The 23,662-nt window shown below is 44.2% G+C and overlaps 1 protein-coding gene across 1 annotated transcript in view; it reads left to right on the plus strand.

Moving 5' to 3' along the window:
* The window catches only part of MRPL13 (mitochondrial ribosomal protein L13), a 78,730-nt gene that overhangs the window by 17,338 nt on the left and 37,730 nt on the right, over positions 1-23,662 (plus strand). The window contains exons 3-6 of the mRNA XM_063924449.1: positions 1,535-1,628; positions 2,376-2,436; positions 19,891-19,977; positions 23,277-23,398. Coding sequence (XP_063780519.1) covers positions 1,535-1,628; positions 2,376-2,436; positions 19,891-19,977; positions 23,277-23,398 — 364 coding nt within the window. The remainder of the gene's footprint in view (positions 1-1,534; positions 1,629-2,375; positions 2,437-19,890; positions 19,978-23,276; positions 23,399-23,662) is intronic.

The raw sequence follows: 23,662 nt of genomic DNA on the forward strand, positions 1-23,662 counted from the left end.
CGGCTTATAGATAACGAAGATTCCATCCAAGCGGGGATGGCTGGTCCTCATCGCAACCTCTTTTCCGAAGGATTTTCCAGTACATCCATTGTCTCTGGGTGTATAAATGTACGTTATATACATATATAGCGCAGCAAATTCAGTTGCGCTTTAAGGGGGTTATTCAGAGTTGTTAGCAATTAGGCAAAACCATGCTGCACTGCAGGTGGGGCAGATGTAACGGAGTTAGATTTAGGTGGGTTATTTTGTTTCTGTGCAGGGTAAATACTGGCCGATTTATTCTTACACTGCAATTTAGATTTCAGTTTGAACACAACCCACCCAAATCTAAGTCTCTCTGCAAATGTTATATCTGCCCCACCTGCAGTGCAGCATTGTTTTGCCCATTTGCGAACTGTTTTTGTTTGCTAACAACTCTGAGTAACCCCCTACAATTGGAAACAACAGTGATATGGGTGATAACAGACAGACATTAAGGTAGGAGGGCCCTGCTCGCAAGCTTATAATCTATAGGGAAATAGGCATTGATACACAAGGATAGGCGCTATCTTTTGCATAATTGTCCACCAGATTGCTAAGGATCTTGGCTGGTTTTATGATATGGTCACACAGCAATGTTGGCCTGGGGTCAGGAGGATGGGAAAGTGAAGAAAGAGAAAATCGGCGAGGATATGAGGGGACTGTACAGTGGGGATGTAATTGGATAGGAAAGTTTATAAAGATTATGTGGGCGGTTCCGGATATTGATATGCTAGCCTGAAGAGGGAGTTTTCAGGGAACACTTGAAGGTTTGGAGACTAGAGGCGAGTCTTATTGTGCGTGGGAGGGCGTTCCTCATAGTGGGTGCAGCTCATCATACATAATGCAACCAGCTCATCATAAATAAATGTTACTTGTCTGTAATTGTATTATTTGATTGTAATTTCTTTTACAATACCATAGGGGGCGCTATCTCTGTAACTCAGTAATCAATACGGTACAATGAGAGAAAAGGAAAAAGTGATTTGTTGTAGGTGCAGCAATATTCATTTACAAAATTAAGATAAGCCCGGGGCCAATGAGATTTTTTGCTCCAGTTGACTGACTGCAGCTTCCAGTATGCAACTGCAAGACCATAAAATAATGCCGCTTTTTATTATCTGATATTGATATATTGTGATACAACAGCTGTAAAGATTGCTCCTCACTTTGAACAAAGGTTGTGGCTTCTTTTTGATATTTATATGTACTTTAATATGTAATAATTATGTGGTGCCCTCCTTATTAAATGTGCCTATTGCCTATATACACTGGAGGCAGCTATTTTGTGTGCTGAACCTTGAGCCCATCGGTACAGTAAGAACTAGTGACATGTCAGAGGTATGAGGAACCTAGTGCCTCATGCCTCAGCAATGTTATAAGGTCCTTTATGCTAAATATTGTTTCAGCCCAGAAAATGGCCGTTTTCCAGTTCCTGACCTTTCTGCTTGCATCACTAACATGAAGTGTCGTCATGGCTTCCTCCTCTAATGTTCTCATGGCCTCTGTCGTCTAGGTGACTGCGGAGACCACGTGGTGGTGAAGAACACCAGGCATATCGCCTTCTCTGGGAATAAATGGGAACAGAAGGTTTACTCTTCCCACACAGGGTAAGTGTATAGTGAGTTACATTCATTATGAGAACCCCCCCAGGTGCGCCACTGGTTTTTGGTCATTGTAGACTGCGTTATTCTCACGTGCAGAAGCGCCAGCTCCATTCCTGCCAGGAGGCAGCAGAGGATTAGCGCTCAGGGATTAGCGCTCAGCTCCTGATCACATTTGTCAGTGAAATTCTTTACTTAATATAACTGTTCTTTGGGCCATAACACCAGCTGCAACAAATGGCGCAACTTCCTTCCCTCAGATCCGGTATTCTGTACGCGGTGCCACCATGCACCCCCCATGTCCTCAGAATGCCACTGCATGCTGGGAAAACATGGCAGCATTCCGGGTAGGATGGCGCTTGGAGGAATGGGGCAGACAAATCGCTGCACGTTCGGCTGCTGCCTCGTTCCTCATTACTCCCTGTAACTGCCCTCAAACAGTCCCTTTCTGTCATACATGTTGCAGAGAAATCTTCACTACCAACGGCATCGCTGAGGTACCGCAGCCAATAAAATATCGCCGTTGTGTACGTCACTGAATCAGGACCCCGGTGCGCACGCACTCTGACCTGGCGTAAGCTGTAATCTGCCATTGTCGTCGCATCGCCTGTGTTGGAAAAGTGATTTTGTCTGTCAACCGGTTGAATAATTAAAACCAGTTGAATTCACCCCTTAATGTCCGCAGACTTCATCCGAGTAGGAAGACTTCTAGCAGATGCAAACTCACCATTTATGTGCGTCTTCTGTTCCCAGCTATCCTGGAGGCTTCTCACAAGTCACCGCAGCCACGCTCCACAAGAAGGACCCTACGGCAGTGAGTACTGAATCCTTCCTTATAATGGAACAATTACAAGCAATAGGGAGCAGACATGTTAGCCACACACACACGGACACGTATGTGACACATGCACACGGACACGTACGTGACACATGCATACGCACACGTACGTGCGTGTAACTGTGAATTCAGCCCTACATTTTTCCTTTCCTATTCTTATGAGCCCATTGTCCTGCCGGTCTGTAATTATGCTGAATTAGTAACGACATAGTAATGAAATGAATCAGTTTAGTAGATGTATGCTCGTGTATCACTTTGATGTTATTATTTAGGCCGGAACCACCTTGCACACGTCGGTACTGCCCTTTGTTTCCCCTGGCTGTAGAGTTCCCGTGGTGTATAAGCTGGGGTTACACTGGTCAGTCACAGACCATCACCGCGGCTCATTGGTTCTTGTGTGACGTCCTGACTGATCAACTTCATTCCTCCGCCGCCACCCATGTGTTCCGCCCCATAGTGGGTGGTAGGTTCTGTTTGCAGTTTGGTTCTATACCATATAAGGATGATGGTTTATATTGTCATTGACTTACCCCATACATGGTGGTAGGTTATTTACTCGACCTCTGCATAGCAACATGGGATTCATTGAAGATCAGTCTCTGTTATGTGTCCTTGATTGTGCTGCTTTCTATAATAACAGCTACCTATAGCCCTCTGTACAGTACCTACCCCAAGTAATCTACAGCTCTCACATTATTCTTCCATCCACCTGCTCTGTTTCCCCCACTCGCTTTCATCATCATCATCATCCGTCATCCTCTTCATCCCAACCAGCATCCTACTCTCTCATTATTATTCACCACTCACTACTTCCCTCCTGCACTCCTAACACCACTGTAGCCTACTCACCTCACTCACCGACCTACCCAGGCAGACTCAAACCGCACAACAGGCCGCATCTCACCCAAGTCCCGGGCCAGTCCTAGTGCGATCACCACTGTCCGTTCTCTCTCCTCTTCCCACCCCAAATCTCTCCAACCTTACCCAGCTCTCTCCACCGGCGTATGTGTATCCTCATTCCGCTCCACTTCCATGTTGTCACTATCACATGCCCCCTCTCACCTTCTCTCACCCAGTCCTGCTCTGTTCTGGTTGCCCATTTGTACAACAGCCCTAGTGCCAGCCACTACATACAAGGTGGGAGCAATGCAAAAAAGTGCAAATAACTGTGCACCTGGTCAAAGCAAAGGGTTGCAAATACATTTATTATTTTTGCATGCAGAGTAAATACTGGCTGCTTTTGCATGTAGCCCCACATGCTTTATTTTTACACTACAATGTAGATGTGAGTTTGGAAACGCCCCACCCAAATCAAATACACTCTGCACAGTTTAAATATGACCCCCACCCCGCACCTTTGCAAACAAATGCATACACACTTGCTGATGCTGGCAGTGACGAACGGCGGCGGGGTAGGGAGCGGCAGCATGGCATCGCTAACGACAGCCCCAGATCTTCTTGCATGTTCAAAAGATCTGAGGCTGTCACCAGCGAACTGCCGGTGCGCGCATCGCCATCGGTATCGCTCATACTCACGGAACGGTGTGCACGATGTGTCGTTCACATTTATCGGGAACGCCCAGATCGTGGCTCTAATCGTTCCGTGTGTACCCACTTTAAATCCGGCGTCATAGCGAGTGATCTGCACCTATTAACTTGAATAGAAAGCGCTATACTGCTTCCTTCCCAAACGCTGCAATATCAGCTCAGGTGATCAGTATCTGTTCAGCATTTTAATCATAATTACTTCTAAATGAAAATACAATTTAATATAAAAAAAAAAAAACAATCAACATTCAAAAAATATACAGGTTGAGTATCCCTTATCAAAAATGCTTGGGACCAGAAGTGTTTTGGATATTGGAATTTTCCGTATTTTGGAATAATTGCATACCATAATGAGATATCATGGCGATGGGACCTAAGTCTAAGCACAGAATGCATTTATGTATCATATACACCTTATACACACAGCCTGAAGGTAATTTTAGGCAATATTTTTTATAACTTTTTGCATTAAACAAAGTGTGTGTACATTCACACAATTCATTTATGTTTCATATACACCTTATATACACAGCCTGAAGGTCATTTAATACAATATTTTTAATAACTTTGTGTATTAAACAAAGTTTGTGTACATTGAGCCATCAGAAAACAAAGATTTCACTATCTCAGTCTCACTCAAAAAAGTCCGTATTTCGGAATATTCCGTATTTCGGAATATTTGGATATGGGATACTCAACCTGTATACATATGTAACATTCCCCACATAGAGCAGGACAGATGAGAAGTGGCTGACCGCTGTGTACGCTGAACGTTTAATTACTGATCCATGGAAAATAATCTTTTAAATTACATTTATATTAACCTATCAGCTGTGTGCGGTTTGTCAGGGGCTGTAGTAAGTGGGATCCGGTCTCTAGGTGGACAGTAACTAGGTCGACCACTATTGGTCGACAGGGTTTCTAGGTCGACAGGGTCTCTAGGTTGACATGTGCTAGGTCGACAGGTCAAAAGGTCGATGTGAGTTTCACAATTTTTATCTTTTTTTGAACTTTTTCATACTTAACGATCCACGTGGACTACTATTGGGAATAGTAATCTGCCTTCTTGCCCGAAGCATGGCGAGCGAACACGGTGCACTAATTGGGGTTCCCGGTCATTGTATGGAGAAAACGACACAAAAAAACCCATCAAAAACTCATGTCAACCTTTTGACCTGTCGACCTAGTTACTGTCGACCAATAGTGGTCAGCCCAGTTGCTGTCGACCAATAGTGGTCAGCTCAGTTGCTGTTGACCTTCAGACCACACCCGTTGTAAGTAACGGACGGCAATTTAAAAACTTTGAGTAAGGAAAAAAATTTCTACAAATTGTGATCATGCTCCGTCCTTAGATGGGATGATTGATGGTCAGGATGGGACACGTGTATTTTCACTGAGCGCCCCATTGATCTACTGACAGATTCACACCCCCCGCTGACCTGTCAGTCACTCACAATGCCTCCGGCTGGAGCCACATCTACTGCTTCAATAAATCATTTAGTAATGGTAATATAGTTTCTGCTAGCCAGAGGGATAATTCCCGGGAAGGGGGGGGGGACGTTCAGATGTGAGCAGTTAGGATATCACCTGCCGCTGCTCTCAGAATACAGAAGGAATATACAGTCCTTTAGTATGAGAATGTCTTAAAGTTTATTTAATCCTTTTGTGAGAAATCTGATCCCTAAATCAATTCCATATCCAGAAAATCCAGTGTAATAAATGCAGCGGCTCCATTGTTTAATCCCCGGACAGATCAGGGTCAGCTGCAGAGAAAGTCGATTAGGAACGGCTGGATGTAATTCTCAGGTGATCAGTCACTATGAATCTAGTGTGAAGTCATAATGAGTACAGGAACCGACAAGGGTTAATTGTAGGATAGTATTCACCCATTAGTGGTAATTGCTTATGTTACAATTTGTGTATGTATGTGTGTGTGTGTGTGTGTGTGTGTGTGTGTGTGTGTGTGTGTGTGTGTAATAAATGTATATGTATGTGTGTGTGTGTGTGTGTGTGTGTGTGTGTGTGTATGTATATATATATATATATATATCTATATATATATATATCTGTCTATCGAGTATTACCCGGTTTTGTTGTATAACTGTGTGTTCCAAGTTGTAAAGCGCAACAGAATTTGCTGGTGCTATATACAAAACTGTTAATAAATAAAATACATGTGGGTGTATATGTGTGTGTGTATGTATGTATATATATATATATAACACGGATTGGTGGGCGGCACTCCAAGGATTTGTAAAAAAAATTCACAGCTACACAAGCTTTAAGTCATCAACGTTTCAGACGCTTTTATTTGCGCCTTTCGTCAGGTATCCTGACGAAAGGCGCAAATAAAAGCGTCTGAAACGTTGATGACTTAAAGCTTGTGTAGCTGTGAAATTTTTTTACAAATCCTTGGAGTGCCGCCCACCAATCCGTGTTGTCTGCTGGGCCTTGTAGTGCCACGGGAGGGCACCCAGGTATTTATGTGGTGTTGTTGGAGTGCCGGTCATATATGTATGTATATATATATATATATATATATATATATATATATATATATATATATATATATATATATATATATATATATATATATATATATATGGGATTCAGTCAATATATTGGCTGTCGGGATCCTGGCGTTCAGGAGGCCTACACCGAAATCCTGACAAACACGCGGTATTCCCACTCGTTTGATGGGTCAACGCCAGTAACTGTGGGAATAGAACCTGTGGCGACCGGATTTGCTGCAGTGGGATTGCCGCTGTCTGTATAGTGACAGTTGGCATCCAGTCTACCGGGATTTCATATGTATTCCATCCATATGTGTGTAACATAGTAACATAGTAATTGAGGTTGAAAAGAGGCAAAATGCCCATCACGTTCAACCTGTATTTTGTATTACGTAGAGTTGATTTTACTGTACCTGCTGAAGAATGCTTTATGACTAGTTAACAACTACAATCATGTTACACCCGGATTAACAACGTCAATATTTTAAATGTTGTAACCTTGTATATCCTTTTCAATCAGAAATTCATCCAGTCCCCTTTTAAATGCATTTACAGAGTCCGCCATTACCACCTTCCTTGGCAAGGAATTCCAAATCCTTATTGCTCCAACAGTGAAGAACCCTTTCCTCCGTTGCGTACGGAATTTTCTCTCCTCCAGCCTCAGCGAGTGCCCGCGTGTCCTAAACAGAGTTCTTTTAATAAATAATTCCTCTGATAACTCTTTGTAATGGCCCTTTACATATTTGAAGACATTAATATTGTCTCCTCTTATGCGCCTCTTTTCTAGTGTATACATATTCAGCCTAGTAAGTCTTTCCTCATAATCCAGTCCTTCTAGGCCTTTAATCAATTTAGTAGCTCGCCTTTGAACCCTTTCAAATTCACTGATATCCTTTTTTATACAATGGTGCCCAAAACTGAACACAATATTCCAGGTGCGGACGTACCAATGATTTGTACAGCGGCAGGATTACATCCTCGTCCCTTGTCTCAATTCCCCATTTTATGCACGCTAGCAGCTTACTTGCCTTCTTTACTGCGCTTTGACATTGTATATGGTTATTAAGCTTATTCTCAATGAGTACCCCCAAATCTTTTTCCAAAACTTTTACCCTTTAGACTTTCCCCGTTTAATATGTAGGATGCAAGTTTGTTTTTAGTCCCGAAATGCATAACCTTGCATTTTTCTATATTGAACCTCATTCTCCATTTAGATGCCCAGATTTCAAGTTTAGATAAATCATTCTCCACATCTATTTCTGAATTAATTACTCTACACAGTTTAGTATCATCTGCAAAGATTGACACTGTGCTTTCCAGGCCTATTTCTAGGTCATTGATAAATATGTTAAACGGTAGTGGCCCAAGTACGGACCCCTGTGGTATTCCGCTGACTACTGGTGTCCAGCTTGAGGACTTCCCGTTGACCACTACTCGCTGTACCCTGTTTTCCAGCCAGTTACTTATCCATGTACAGTTTTTTTCTAGGCCAAGCTCCTCGTAGAAGTTAACTAAGTTAGTTTGACATGATCTGTCCCTCACAAACCCATGCTGGTTCTTGCTAATAATCTTAGTGGTCTGCAGATACTCCTGTATGCTATCCCTTAGAATTGCTTCCAATATTTTCCCCACTATAGGTGTCAAACTAACCGGTCTGTAGTTACCCGGATGATTTTTGGATCTCTTTAAGTAATGGCACTACCTCTGCTATACGCCAATTTTTCGGTACCATGCCAAAATCAAGTATAGGGGTCTTGCTAGTTGTGACTTAAACTCCATAAAAACCCTCGGATTAAGTCCGTCCGGCCCAGGTGATTTATTAATCTTTATTTTGCGTAATCTCTCCCTGACTACTTCTTCGCTTAAACAAGTATCTAACCACGAATCCTTACTGTCACTATCGCTATGCTGTACTCCCACCATCAGTTCTTCTCTGGTGAACACTGGTGGAAAAAATTTGTTCAGTATTTCTGCTTTTGATTCGTCGTCCTTCAACAATACTCCAAATTCATCCTTTATTGGACCTATGTACTCCTTTTTTAACCTTTATAGTAATTTGCTTTTCGTTTTCAATTTTAGCTGCTCTTATTGCATTTTTGCATTTTTTTATTGCATTCCTTGTAGTACTGGAATGAATCCTCCTTTCCATTAGATGTAAATGCTTTGAAAGCACGTCTCTTTTTATCTATTTTGGCCTTAACCTTCTTGTTAAGCCACATCGGTTTGAGTTTGGTACTCCTGCGCTTACTGCCCATGGGAATAAATTTGTGCATATTGCTATCTAGCAAGATTTTGCAGCGCACATAGGTTGGGCAAAAGATTTTTATTATTATTTATTTTTGTTTGCTAAAATTATTATTATATTCTAAAAATTTACATTCAAAAATCCAAAACCACCGGCCGGTGTAATTAAACTTCTTTTATATATATTATATATTTCTGATGAAGCCGCTGAACCCGAAAGGGAGGCGGAGAAACGCGTAAAAAGACTCACGGTACTTTCATCCATACCACCGCCAGTGGACACGCTCACCGCTAACTGCAGCCCCAAGCCGTTCCACAATTCTATATGGACTATATTCTCCAGAGATGACTGCATTCTAAGGTTACCAGCACCAGCAGCCGGGAGGAGTCCTGTGGACGTAACAATCGGGAGAGTGCGGTGAGAGTAATCACGTTGTCTGGCCAGACGATTTAAACAAGTCTATCCTGTCAGACTTATTCTTATGGTCCTCTGAATGTCAAACGGATCATTATAATATTCTGTGTTTTAGAAACATCCAACCACGGATATTAGGGACACTAATCAGCCGCAGAATCAAAGTGTTCTATGTCACGCTGATATAATGACATAATATCTTTAAACACTGAATGTACTTCCAGTGATATAATGGACTGATTAATTTAATGTGTCTAAGCAGAGTGTGAAGCTATTCAGGAGAAGTGTGATTAATAGCTACAAAGGAAAGTATCTAGAGTGCCACAGTGATACATTTTGTAGCAATTTAGCGATATTAATTTCTGACTGAGCCTCTATATATTTCTGTGTCTATTTAGACAATTATTTCAGGTGAAAGTGATTCAATGTGGTTATATTAAGTAAATCTCAGTGTATTTATTTACATATGAGATTTTTATAGGCTGTGTCATGTGTTTTGTTTCTTTTTTAATATATATAAAAGAAGTTTAATTACACCGGCCGGTGGTTTTGGATTTTTGAATGTAAATTTTTAGAATATAATAATAATTTTAGCAAACAAAAATAAATAATAATAAAAATATTTTGCCCAACCTATGTGCGCTGCAAAATCTTTTTATCTTCTTCTTATGATCTTTAAGGTTGAGTAGCCTTAATTTGCTGGCAGCACGTGGGTTTGGAGTGACTGAGCGCTTGGTTATATCTTTTATTTCTATGCTATCTAGCAACCCTTTAAAGCATCCGACATTTCCGAAGTGTTCTTATCATGAAACAAAACTTCCCACTCAATGTCGTTAAGTGCACATCTCAGCATACTGAAGTTAGCCTTCCTAAAGTTAATGTTTTGGTTGAACCCTTATAGCTATGTTTCCTGAAACTGATGCCGCCTGTGAACATATAGTGATCACTGTTACCCAAGGTCTCCCCAACTTTAGTATCCGATATGATGTCCACATTATTAGTAATTACTAGATCTAGAGTAGTTTTACCCCTAGTTGGGTCCTCGACTAATTGAGACAAGTAGTGATCCTTTAACATATTTAAGAACCTGTTGCCCCTCGCTTTAACACATGAATCGTTACTCCAATTAATATCAAGATAGTTAAAATCCCCAATCACTAGGATGTCCCCCAGTCCCGCAGCCCTTTCGATTTGCTGCACGAGTTGTTCTTCCGCATGTATGCTAATATCCAACTGTTTGTAGCACGTACCTATGACTAGTTTTTTTGTATCAATACTTGAGATTTCAACTCATAGTGACTCCACATTATCGCCAGTCCCAGTGTGTGTGTGTGTGTGTATATGTGTATGTATATATGTGTATATGTGTGTGTGTGTGTGTGTATATATATATATATATATATATATATATATATTCCTGAAGATAGTGTATAAGCACTCTGAAACGTTGATTTGAGGTTATTGCGTGTTGTGCCATTGATTGGACGGAGTGCCACACCTTTAGATGAGTATGCTGGTTTACATGTCAGGACACCTGTCACAGATTTATGTTTTCGGAGTTCCGGACTCTTGTATAATATTATTATTATTATTATTATTATTATTATCTTTTATTTATATGGCGCCACAAGGGATTCGCAGCGCCCATTGCAGAGGACATAAGCAAAATAAGAAAAGAACCTTACAGTGCAGGACAATATAGGACAAGTATGGAAAACCAGAGGTTAGGTACCATCAGAGGGAGTATGGAGTATAAGATAGTGTAAGTAAGAGTAGGAAAGGCAAATGAGGGGAGAAGGACCTGCTCTTGGGAGCTTACAATCTAAAATCTTGTAGCTACCTCATTGGTGTTAGTTGATTCTTGTAAAATAAACGTTATGAATATACAGTTTCTGTACGGAGTTACATGCACATGTGGAAATTGGATTACTACTTCTACAATATTGTAGTACATTTTTCTACACAGCCGGAGAATCCTCAGAGGTTCTGTGTACTATTCTCTTTCGTGTTGCTATAGAGTATGGCCACAAGATGGCAGTAGAAGTTAATATTTGGATGTCTAACTTGCCAAGGATTTATAGATTTGTACTTTATTTTTTATTTTAATTTAAATACATTGGGGGAAAACAGATTACTTATAAAAAGGGTCTTCTTTTTAATGAGTTTACCAGTATTCTACTTTGTAAATCACCACCATGTATGCAAATCTATTTACTTATACTAGTATAAAATACTAATATGCATAAACTGTTGATGTGCGATGAGCCAGTGTGTGACACTGCTCGCTAGAGGGATCTAGGAACGATGTAAACAATAAGGCACGCATTCATGTTTTACACACTGGTGCAGCCACAGACATGTGCAGGTCAGAGACTTCGCTTTGTCTCACTTAGTGTAAATCAGGCTTTATTGTGCTGTGTCATTGGAGCGTGAAGCACGTTGCTCCCTACATTCACTTTTATCAAATGCAGAAAATGCAGTGGAGCTGCGTCATCTTCCCTCAAACACCAAGTATGAACAATGCTGCCTGATTGTATATGTATCTCTGATCAAAACTCCTCAAATTTCCAGCAGTATACTGTATACTGCTGCACCTGTGTATAATGCCCACGTGTATATACTGCTGCACTTGTGTATATACTGCTGCACCTGTGTATAATGCCCACATGTATATACTGCTGCACCTTTGTATAATGCCCACATGTACATACTGCTGCACCTGTGTATAATACCCACATTTATCTACTGCTGCACCTGTGTATAATGCCTACATGTACATACTGCTGCACCTGTGTATAATGCCTACATGTACATACTGCTGCACCTGTGTATAATGCCTACATGTACATACTGCTGAACCTATGTATAATGCTAACATGTATATACTGCTGCACCTGTGTATAATGCCCACATGTATATACTGCTGCACCTATGTATACTGCCCACATGTACATACTGCTGCACCTATGTATAATGCCCACATGTATCTACTGCTGTACCTGTGTATAATGCCCACATGTATATATTGCTGCACCTGTGTATAATGCTCACATATATATACTGCTCCACCTGTCTATAATGCCCACATGCATATACTGCTGCACCTGTGTATAATGCCCACATGTATATACTGCTGCACCTGTGTATAATGCCCACATGTATATACTGCTGCACCTGTGTATAATGCCCACATGTATATACTGCTGCACCTGTGTATAATACCCACATGTATATACTGCTGCACCTGTGTATATTGCCCACATGTGTATATACTGCTGCACCTTTGTATAATGCCCACATGTGTATATACTGCTGCACCTGTGTATAATGCCCACATGTGTATATACTGCTGCACCTGTGTATAATGCCCACATGTGTATATACTGCTGCACCTGTCTATAATGCCCACATGCATATACTGCTGCACCTGTGTATAATGCCCACATGTATATACTGTTGCCCCTGTGTATTATGCCCACATGTACATACTGCTGCACCTGTGTATAGTGCCCACATATACATACTGCTGCACCTGTGTATAATGCCCACATGAATATACTGCTGCACCTGTGTATAATGCCCACATGTATATACTGCTGCCCTTGTGTATAATGCCCACATTCACGCATCGGGAGAGAGCTGGGGGAAGCCCAGCACCGACGGAGGTGCTGGGCACGCCCCCAACAGTGACGTCGCCGGCCACAGACTCTCTCTATAGTAGCGTCTGTGGGCCGCACCGCCCCCTAAAATTACGTGGGCGTGGCCACGCCCCCTAATTTGCGTGGCCGCGCCCCGTTTCGCGCGCGCGCGCACACATATGCCCCTGGAGTCCGGCGCCATGCCCCTTTTCCTTCCTAGAGTGAACACTACACATGTATATACTGCTGCACCTGTGTATAATGCCCACATGTACATACTGCTGCACCTGTGTATAGTGCCCACATATACATACTGCTGCACCTGTGTATAATGCCCACATGACTATACTGCTGCACCTGTGTATAATGCCCACATGTATATACTGTTGCCCCTGTGTATAATGCCCACATGTACATACTGCTCCACCTGCGTATAATGCCCACATGTACATACTGCTCCACCTGTGTATAATGCCCACATGTATATACTGCTGCACCTGTGTATAATGCCCACATGTATATACTGCTGCACCTGTGTATAATGCCCACATGTACATACTGCTGCACCTGTGTATAATGCCCACGTGTATACTGCTGCACCTGTGTATAATGCCCACATGTACATACTGCTGCACCTGTGTATAATGCCCACATGTACATACTGCTGCACCTGCGTATAATGCCCACATGTACATACTGCTGCACCTGCGTATAATGCCCACATGTATATACTGCTGCACCTGTGTATAATGCCCACATGTACATACTGCTGCACCTGCGTATAATGCCCACATGTATATACTGCTGCACCTGTGTATAATGCCCACATGAATCCTTTGGCTCATATATTGTGTGTAAATCTGGCTCTAGGGCTAGCCAGTGCCTCCTGAGCCATTTACCACACCGCACGTCCCTGTTACAGTAGTCACTTACAGACTGGCCTTCCTCTGGGTCTTTGTTATATGGGAATAATCATTTTTGTTGTATGTATGACAAATTCTTTACACTTTTGCCTCAGTCAATCAAAAGTTCTCCAAACATGTTGCCAGTATTCGCATTCAGAGTCCTCTCTAAATCTCATGGACCTGGTGCCCAGTACAGCATCATGTAGACTGGTGGGGGGTGGTAGAAGGCTGGTCTACTGTGTGGTAAAAACGCTTGGGCACGCCGTCGTTTATCCAGACACTCCCTGAAAACGGGCAGTTACCACCCATAAACATTCTCTTCCTGCCAATCACCTTGCGAACAGCCGTGCAATTGAAATTTTCGCACCATCATCGCAGACGTTCCTAAGCGTTTTTAGGGCGGGTGTGTGACGTCCGCTCCGGACCCGATCAACCCGATTACTTCGCACTGGAGGAGTAAGTATTGAGCTACACACAGCCTGCACAGAATGGGAAAATCATTCGATGGTGAGTGTGATGGGAACGGTTTTGCAGCTGTCCGCTGACTGAGGGGAATTTTCGCACAGCTTACACATGCGATCACACACTTGCACGGGGCAAATTTTCATTCCCCCTAGGCAGCGACTATCTGATTGCAAGACAGTATAATTTGCAGCACAGCGATCAGGTCTGAGGGGGCCATTCAGACCCGATCGCTGCTGTGTGTTTTCGCACAGCGGGCGGTCAGGTACTAACTGCACGTGTGTGTATGCACCGCAATGCGCATGTGCGTCGGACAGCAACAAAGGACATCGCTCGTCAGAGACGGGATGGTGCGAAAAATCTGATCGCACTGGTGTACGCTAGGTGATTGAGAGGAGGAAGCCGTTTGTGGGTGGTAACTGACCGTTTTCTGGGAGTGTCCAGAAAAACTCAGGCGTGCCCAAGCGTTTTCAGGGCACGCCTGAAGCATCTCTGCTACACATAGCATCGCACACTTGCACGGTGAATTTACACTCCCCCTGGAGGCGGCGACTATCTGAACGCAGGACAGCAAAATTAGCAGCCCAGCGTTCAGATCTGAATCACCCCCTGAATTAGGCCCTATGGTGGTCATTCCGAGTTGATCGCTAGCTGCATTCGTTCGCTGTGCAGCGATGAGGCAAAACAACGGCACTTCTGCGCATGCGTATGCGGCGCAATGCGCACATGCAGCGTACTATTACAACGAACGATGTAGTTTCACACAAGGTCTAGCGAAGCTTTTCAGTCGCACTGGTGACCGCAGAGTGATTGACAGGAAGAGGGCGTTTCTGGGTGTCAACTGACCATTTTCAGGGAGTGTTCGGAAAAAATGCAGGCGTGGCTGGGTGAACGCAGGGCGTGTTTGTGACGTCAAAACAGGAACTGAACAGTCTGAAGTGATCGCAAGCGTTGAGTAGGTATTGAACTACTCTGACACTGCACAAAAAAACTTTGCCACTGAGCTGCGATCCTTTCGTTCGCACTTCTAAACTAAAATACACTCCCAGTGGGAGGCGGCATAGCATTTGCACGGCTGCTAGCGAGCGATCAACTCAGAATGACCCCCTATATTAGGTAAGGTTCTCAAAAAGGTGTTACTATAAACATCATTAAAAAAAGAAATATCTTTACTGAGCAAAAATAGTGTTACAAGTAATTTTCTACATTGTAATAAAGCCGTTCTCTTGCGCACATATGACCAGAGAACATAAAACATATAGTGCTTGCCTGAAAGGTTTGTTTAGAAATCATTTAGCAATGATAACATCATAAAGTCAGTTGCGGATTTTCATGCCAAAATGTGTCAATTTCAAGTTATTGTGAGTTTTCATGTCAGATGTGGAGGAAAACAAATGTATTTTACACTATTTGACGCAACTTTCTTGGAGAATCTCCTCTGTGCTAAGCGTTCCTGCAATAATTATATAGTTCACTTATGAAACGAGCGAGTGAAAACGATTTGGCTGCTGCTTGTTGCGCGGACCTAGTGAAATACCAGAGAGCTCCCAGCGTTCCTGTACGAGGCAGCATGAAAGGTGAGCCCACCGCCCGGGGCAGACATTCCTATAACAGCCACTAATGCTCCTGCTATACGGTCTGTCACATTCCTCCCTTCTAGGTACGTTCTAATCACTGCTCTGTGCAGGGTGCTCACCCTCCTCCTCACACCCAGTCTCTCGTGCCAGCCGTGCGCCTTAGGGAACACGTGGGCATTAAGCGGCATCCTGCAAGCTCTTATATTAAGGGGCTATTTTACCTTATGTACATAAGCCAGGGGACAGAATGCTAATGCGGCTCCGAAGCTGACCCATCTATGCGATCGCACCACCCCACTCACGTATGCACGACAGCCGGCACTTAAATCTACTCCTTGCTAGGATTTAGGGGTCTATTCATGAAGCAGTGGAAAGAGCGGAGAAACAGACCCGTGGAGAAGTTGCCCATGGCAACCAATCAGCATCTCCCTTACATTTTATAGAAGGTACTTGATAAAGGCTTCCTTCAAAGCTGATTGGTTGCTGTGGGCAATTTCTCCACTGGTCCTTTTCCTCACTCTCTTCACTGCTTCATGAATAGACCCCTTAGTGTCCATAGAGAAAGGGCTGAGATGCATACCACTGACCACTGAGAATCGTGTCTGCATTCGCAAAGACGCGTATGCGGCCCGTAAGGCCTGCACAGTAAGTATGCAGCAAATTGCTAGAACCGGCGGCATTTGAAATTGTGCACGACTCGCTTATTAGCCCCCCAGTCTTCACCTGTGACATCTTATATGGACTTCTCTGCCCCCCATGTTTGCAGCTCGAGGCACCTGCTGACACAAGACTTATATGTAGCAGGAGATAAGGATGTGGCCAGGCACCGCGGGTTCCGGGTCAGACTACAAGCTGGAGGCTAAAGTCACCCGCGCACAGGCTGGGTTACCCGAATAGCCGTACAGACCAGCACACAATAGCAAAGTGTACCTGTTACTGAAGCAAACTAGGAAACCTGGTGCCTGCAGGTGCAGTACTACGTCTCATAAAGAGTGAGCTGAAGTACGGGCGCACTCTAAGGAAGATGCGCTATGTGCCAGTCATTGCGCGAGATGTTCATAGGACAAGAATAGAGAGACTTTGGTCAGCTACAAAAAAAAAACATTTGAAAGCCCTGATTTCAGTCAAGGGTGATCTCTCTAATCCGTTACCAGGAGGCTTATGCAGGGTGAATACCATGCCAGTATATGTAGCGTATCTCGTGAGATGTCTGCTGTAACGTAGGTAGCATGCAGTCACCTGCACTTGGAGTAGAAGGATGGGGAAGGGAATGGGTGCAGTAATGTAGGCATAGCCAGATTAAGGGGGGGGATGCAGTGCATACTGTACCCCGGGGCCCCCTCTGTCAAGCCCCCCCCCCCCCAGCCAGAGCACACTGACATCACTAGCTCTCCCTCTTGTGCCGCAGCAGAACCAAGCTGCCAGGATACGAGCAGGACAGTATGCATTCCAGGCAGAGACGCAGGAGTATCAGGTGTCATGTGATACTGACAGAGCTTCCTGACCAGAGGAGAGATAGCAGAGGGAAGAGAGCTGTCAGTGACCCAGGGATCCCAGCTTCTCCTCCTCCTCCCACCTGGGTGTAAGGGTCCTGTGTAGCCTGTTATCTAATGAGAGCATTCATGTCAAGATAGAGACACACACACAGCATTCTCCCGAGTCCTGTCCCAGTGTGTTAGCAGTACAGACGCTGCTGCTACTGCATTTTTGCAAGATAAATTTATAGATTTTATTTTTCTTTGTGTATTTAAGCTTAAATTGTCTTTGTTCCACTACAGGAAAACATTATAAAATAGTTGTTTCTCTATTAGGTGGAGATATAAACAGTACCCAGGCCTTATTAATCTACCAGTTTAAATCTAATATTTACCATTGGTTTATATTTAATATACACAATCCATACCTCCCATTCCAGGAGGGACAAAATGCTCTCTACCTGGACTTTCCTCTTAATTTATGAGAGTAATAATTTTTGTTGAAATACCTTTTTTAGCAATTAAATAATTCAATACATGTGGTGCCAATCATGTATTAAAAGGAAGCTCAGGTAGAGAGCATTTTGTCCCTCCCAGAGTGGGTCATGTTGAGAGGTATGCACAATCTAATATACAGTGCACCCTCCACCTCCACCAGGGCCCCCCTGTCCTATGTGCCCCAGGACCCCCTAAGGCTTAATCCGGCCCTGAATGTAGGCAGAATACAGTCACCTGCACTTGGTGTGATGGGATGGGGAAGGGAATGGGTGATGTAATGTAGGCAGAATACAGTCACCTGCACTTGGTGTGATGGGATGGGGAAGGGAATGGGTGATGTAACGTAGGCAGAATACAGTCACCTGCACTTGGTGGGGTTGGATGGGGAAGGGAATGGGTGATGTAATGTAGGCAAAATACAGTCACCTGCACTTGGTGGGGTTGGATGGGGAAGGGAATGGGTGATGTAATGTAGGCAGAATACAGTCACCTGCACTTGGTGTGATGGGATGGGGAAGGGAATGGGTGATGTAATGTAGGCAGAATACAGTCAGTTGCACTTGGTGTGATGGGATGGGGAAGGGAATGGGAGATGTAATGTAGGCAGAATACAGTCACCTGCACTTGGTGTGGTGGGATGGGGAAGGGAATGGGTGATGTAATGTAGGCAGAATACAGTCACCTGCACTTGGTGTGATGGGATGGGGAAGGGAATGGGTGATGTAATGTAGGCAGAATACAGTCACCTGCACTTGGTGTGATGGGATGGGGAAGGGAATGGGTGATGTAATGTAGGCAGAATACAGTCACCTGCACTTGGTGTGATGGGATGGGGAAGGGAATGGGTGATGTAATGTAGGCAGAATACAGTCACCTGCACTTGGTGGGGTTGGATGGGGAAGGGAATGGGTGATGTAATGTAGGCAGAATACAGTCACCTGCACTTGGTGTGATGAGATGGGGAAGGGAATGGGTGATGTAATGTAGGCAGAATACAGTCACCTGCACTTGGTGTGATGGGATGGGGAAGGGAATGGGTGATGTAATGTAGGCAGAATGCAGTCACCTGCACTTGGTGTGATGGGATGGGGAAGGGAATGGGTGATGTAACGTAGGCAGAATACAGTCACCTGCACTTGGTGTGATGGGATGGGGAAGGGAATGGGTGATGTAATGTAGGCAGAATACAGTCACCTGCACTTGGTGTGATGGGATGGGGAAGGGAATGGGTGATGTAACGTAGGCAGAATACAGTCACCTGCACTCGGTGTGATGGGATGGGGAAGGGAATGGGAGATGTAATGTAGGCAGAATACAGTCACCTGCACTTGGTGTGATGGGATGGGGAAGGGAATGGGTGATGTAATGTAGGCAGAATACAGTCACCTGCACTTGGTGTGATGGGATGGGGAAGGGAATGGGTGATGTAATGTAGGCAGAATGCAGTCACCTGCACTTGGTGTGATGGGATGGGGTAGGGAATGGGTGATGTAATGTAGGCAGAATACAGTCACCTGCACTTTGTGTGATGGGATGGGGAAGGGAATGGGAGATGTAATGTAGGCAGAATACAGTCACCTGCACTTGGTGTGATGAGATGGGGAAGGGAATGGGTGATGTAATGTAGGCAGAATACATTCACCTGCACTTGGTGTGGTGGGATGGGGAAGGGAATGGGTGATGTAACGTAGGCAGAATACAGTAACTTGTACAGTAACCTGAGCCAAACCCTCCGCTACCGGTCATTTCAAAAAGCGTTTAACATGCTGACATGTCACATTTCAACATTCTGCACATGCCGACATGCTCAGTGTTGTAATTTTAACAATGTCGACATCATAACTGTCAGGAATATGAATGTTGACACTGTAAATGTTGATACTTTGACTATATCCCGGTGTTGATTACTTACATGTTGTGAAATGTTTCTAAGCAGCTAGAACCGTATAATTCATTGTCACAGACATATATAATGGGTGAGTTATTTAATGTGTCCTTATGACATAAACTTATGCAGAGCTAGTGAAATAACCAGGAACGCGGTGGCACAGCTAGGACGCGTATTCTGAGACGTAGTTATATCGTTACTTGTGTAACACGTGATCTGTTGGGAGATAAAATGATACATAATGAATGCGTTTTTTTCCCTTTGCAGATTGTGCGATTGGCTGTATACGGGATGCTGCCAAAGAATCTATTCAGGAGGACGATGATGACGAGAATGCACCTGTTTCCTTATGAGGTTTGTGTGACGTTTATATAGAACATCAGGTCCCCACATTGGGTCTGATTCTTACTGCAAAATGCACGTGGGTATCGGCAAGGTGCGGGTGCGCTATACAACGTAATAACCAAATGTGAATGCCCCGCTCCGACCATATTTGTTCGGATAGAGGTCGCAAGTGACGCATGGATTGATCTGGACGCTGACGCATCTCTGTCGGTGAAAAGTATGGGAAAGCCTCAATAGTACTGCTTTCCCTTCAGACGCCATAGCTAGGAGCGCCTCTTACACCTACCCAACGCTAGCCGCAGGAGATCCAACAGAAAATGGCGTGCGCTCAATATACGCTCAGCGCAGTTCTCTGTCTACACGGCCATGACATTCCCACGGGACACCCACTAGCACACATTCAGCCGTTGGTGAGACGCGACTGAATCATTCTTAGCTTATCAGATTGGGGCAAATGTTCCGTATTCTGGTGGGACAGTCCCGGTATGAGGGCTCTGCCCCACCGAATAAATGGAGGTGCGAGTACGGAGTAACTTCCCTCACTTACTGCGAGTGTGAAACAGACATTACTTTTTTGGAATAGGGAAAGGGGTCTCTCGGGCCTATTTATCAATATACGGGATATCCCCCGAAAACAGGTGGCATAAAACTAACTCATGTTACTCTTGCAGAGGTCAACGCATTTTAGACCTGTGGGGTTTTTTTTGCAAAACGCATCCAGCTCTACATCAGCCTATTAGCACCTAGTAGTTCATTAATTAGAACTGTAGATTATTTGATGAGCATCGTCTGTGAAATAGCAGCCACGGCGGTATCCCTCCTTGCCGTGCGTTGTAAAGTATATAAGATGTTTGCCTTAGTAGGAAACACCACCATTAATAATTGGCTGGGACTACAGTTAGGTGTCTGGGGAAGTATGGCGGCTCTGCCCTTCCTGTGTCCACCTCCGGCATAATTCCATTGCAGAATAGTAAAGCAGCGACAGGTTTATGCTCCTAATAGTAGTTACAGCTCTTCCTGTCTGTAAGCGGGGGTACTGGCGTCCATTGCTTGCTTCATGGGAAATGAACGGATTACTTGTCTAAGAAAACGCTGTACAATGTGTAAGGAGTCCTGCTCAGCAGCGTCACGGTCCAGGTGTACATTCAGCTGCCTATTGCCTTGCGTAGTACCCAGGCTCGGAGGGTTTGAGTTATGGGGCCGGTTTTCCATGCATACGGAAAAACATCTCATTTACATCTTTTGTTTCCCAACATGGTTTGCCCGGGTGCAAATTTGCTCCTTTTGGCTGGATTTGCTCCTAACTCTAAATGAGACTGTTAAAGGATGATACGTATCTGTTACTACCACATGGCTGAATATGCGTTCTTCTACAGAGGTTCTATGTGCTTAGCGTAAATGTATCTAGTCCTCAAATAGGAGTCATATTAGGTTTACTCACATTGGAAACAAAGTGGGTGCACAGTATTAATTGTGTTACATACAGAGGGACATTTTCCACCACCTGATAGATAGAAGTCTCACTCATCTCCTGATATACTCTGTGCTGCTTGGAGACCCTGCTCTTTCCAATATATAACACTACATAACTCTTTCCACTTTATAACTCTCAGTCTGTAGAAAGGAGATGCCTCAATTCCCATCCTCGCATCATAAAACTTCTCCCCTCCCCAGGCCCTTAGCAGGGCATTGATCTGCCCTGTGTCGGCCCTTTCCCCGAACACTTGATATCACAGTGATGGGGGCCTCCAGGACCAGGGCGGAGCTGAGGGTCCTACGAATGCTTTTGGTGGCTCTACAGTATCTCTTTAGACTGCAGGTTGACATTCCTCACCAAAACATTGCTTATCTCCTGATATACTCTGTGCTGCTGAGGGACTTGTTCATCCCACTATATAACTCTCAGCCTGGGTTTTCTGCTGTCTCCATTCCCCTGTCCTCACAAACACATCACTCATCTCCTGATATACTCTGTGCTGTTGGAGGGGGAGCCTGCTCCTTCCAGTATATAACTCTCAGTCTGTTGCTTCCTGCTGTCTCCATGTCCCTCCTCACATCATGTCACTGCCCCTGTCATATGCAGCCCTGTCCTCACTGACACATGACTCATCTCCTGATATCCTCTGTGCTGCTTGGGGACCCTGTAGGCTCTCTGCTGCACAGTAGACTAGGCCATTGTGCCATAATCTACTGCGAATGCACAGGTCTCCGGAAACATGGCGCCAGCCTATTCCCAGTTACTAATCCCTACTGCACAAGCGCAAATCACTGGGAAAATGTCCGCTGCGTCATTTTCCAGTGGATTTCTGCAGCCACGCCGAAGCATGACTCCGGAGAGGGAATTAAACATGGATGTGTGATGCAGGCCCACATGGATCTGCCAATGGATACATCTACCCCAAAATACATTTTAATCAGTAGCGGATAATCCGACCAATGAAAATAGTCCCTCATTCCTCAGTGATGTCACTAGTTCCTAGTGACTTGATTGGCTGGATACTTTTCCAACCTATAACATGTCCGCCTCAGGAAGACTGTCTCCAGTGCTGCACTTAGTTAAATTCACATATGACTGAAGAAGCCCCTCAGACTTGCAACGTCTTGTCCATGCGGATCCTGAGCCCTCGGTGTCATCAGAATGAATCCCACCCATGGAAAAACCCTTTCATCTGCCTTCAACAATGACTAATTAATTCCGAGCCTTCAGGATCTTCTTTCTCGTGGTGACATCTGAATATAAATAATAATGTCTCATTTGTTTCCCTGTGATATATTTCCCTCTCCTGCCCCTGTCAGTTCTGGCAGACAACCAACTTGTGTGAGGAAAAAGAATGGTTATTCTCAGTTTACTGATGTTACATCCACTCCTATAGCTTCTGTACCTGATGGAGGAGAACCACAGGGTAGACCTACGCAGCAGCGAATCAGCAGCCAGCTTTATCAGGTGTGCTGTAGGGCAGACTGAGAACAAGTGTCTGATTGGCTGCTGATATTTGCTCATACATGAGCAAATAACATGTACTCTGTCCTCCTCAGATGGGGCAGTAGACGAATAAAGCTGATTGGAGCTGAGTGATTGGCTTGTAGTCTCTTGTGCTCTTTTGAAATTGCATTGGCACTTTTTATCAGGGCTGCAGGGCTAAGCTAGGATTTCGAATGCCTCTTACCTCGGTGCTTCATACATACAAGGGTAACTTTCAGAACATGCTGGGAGTTGTTTGACAGCTGGCACAATCCTGACCTACTGTATTTAGTCTGTATTATATCTCTGGTCGCTGCCTGACACAGCCTTTGTTGGTTTATTGCAGGACATCCCAGAAGACATCTTGAGGAATCTCGTTGTGGAATTGAAGCAGCCAAGAGTCATTCCCAAGCGGCTGGATGAATACTCCAAAGAGGAAATTGAGGCTTATCCCAAGCTCTGGATTCCGTACGTATTTATGTTGTAGTAGGGAAGCCCTGCTCCTCACGCTGTAACAGAATGTCAGGCGACATGCGGCTCGCCAGCTGCTGTGGACCTGGCAAAGGATACTGGGAGTTGTAGTTCCACAGCGAATAATGATTCACAGGTGCGGCCTACCTGCAATTTTCTATATCTTAAATCATAGGCGGATAAAATGATGTAGCATTCAAATTACTGAAAGATATTGGGACACATTAGGCTGTTACCCTATCCACCTAAACCTTGACCCAG

The sequence above is a fragment of the Pseudophryne corroboree genome, chromosome 5, assembly GCF_028390025.1.
Source record: "Pseudophryne corroboree isolate aPseCor3 chromosome 5, aPseCor3.hap2, whole genome shotgun sequence".
NCBI lineage: Eukaryota > Metazoa > Chordata > Amphibia > Anura > Myobatrachidae > Pseudophryne > Pseudophryne corroboree.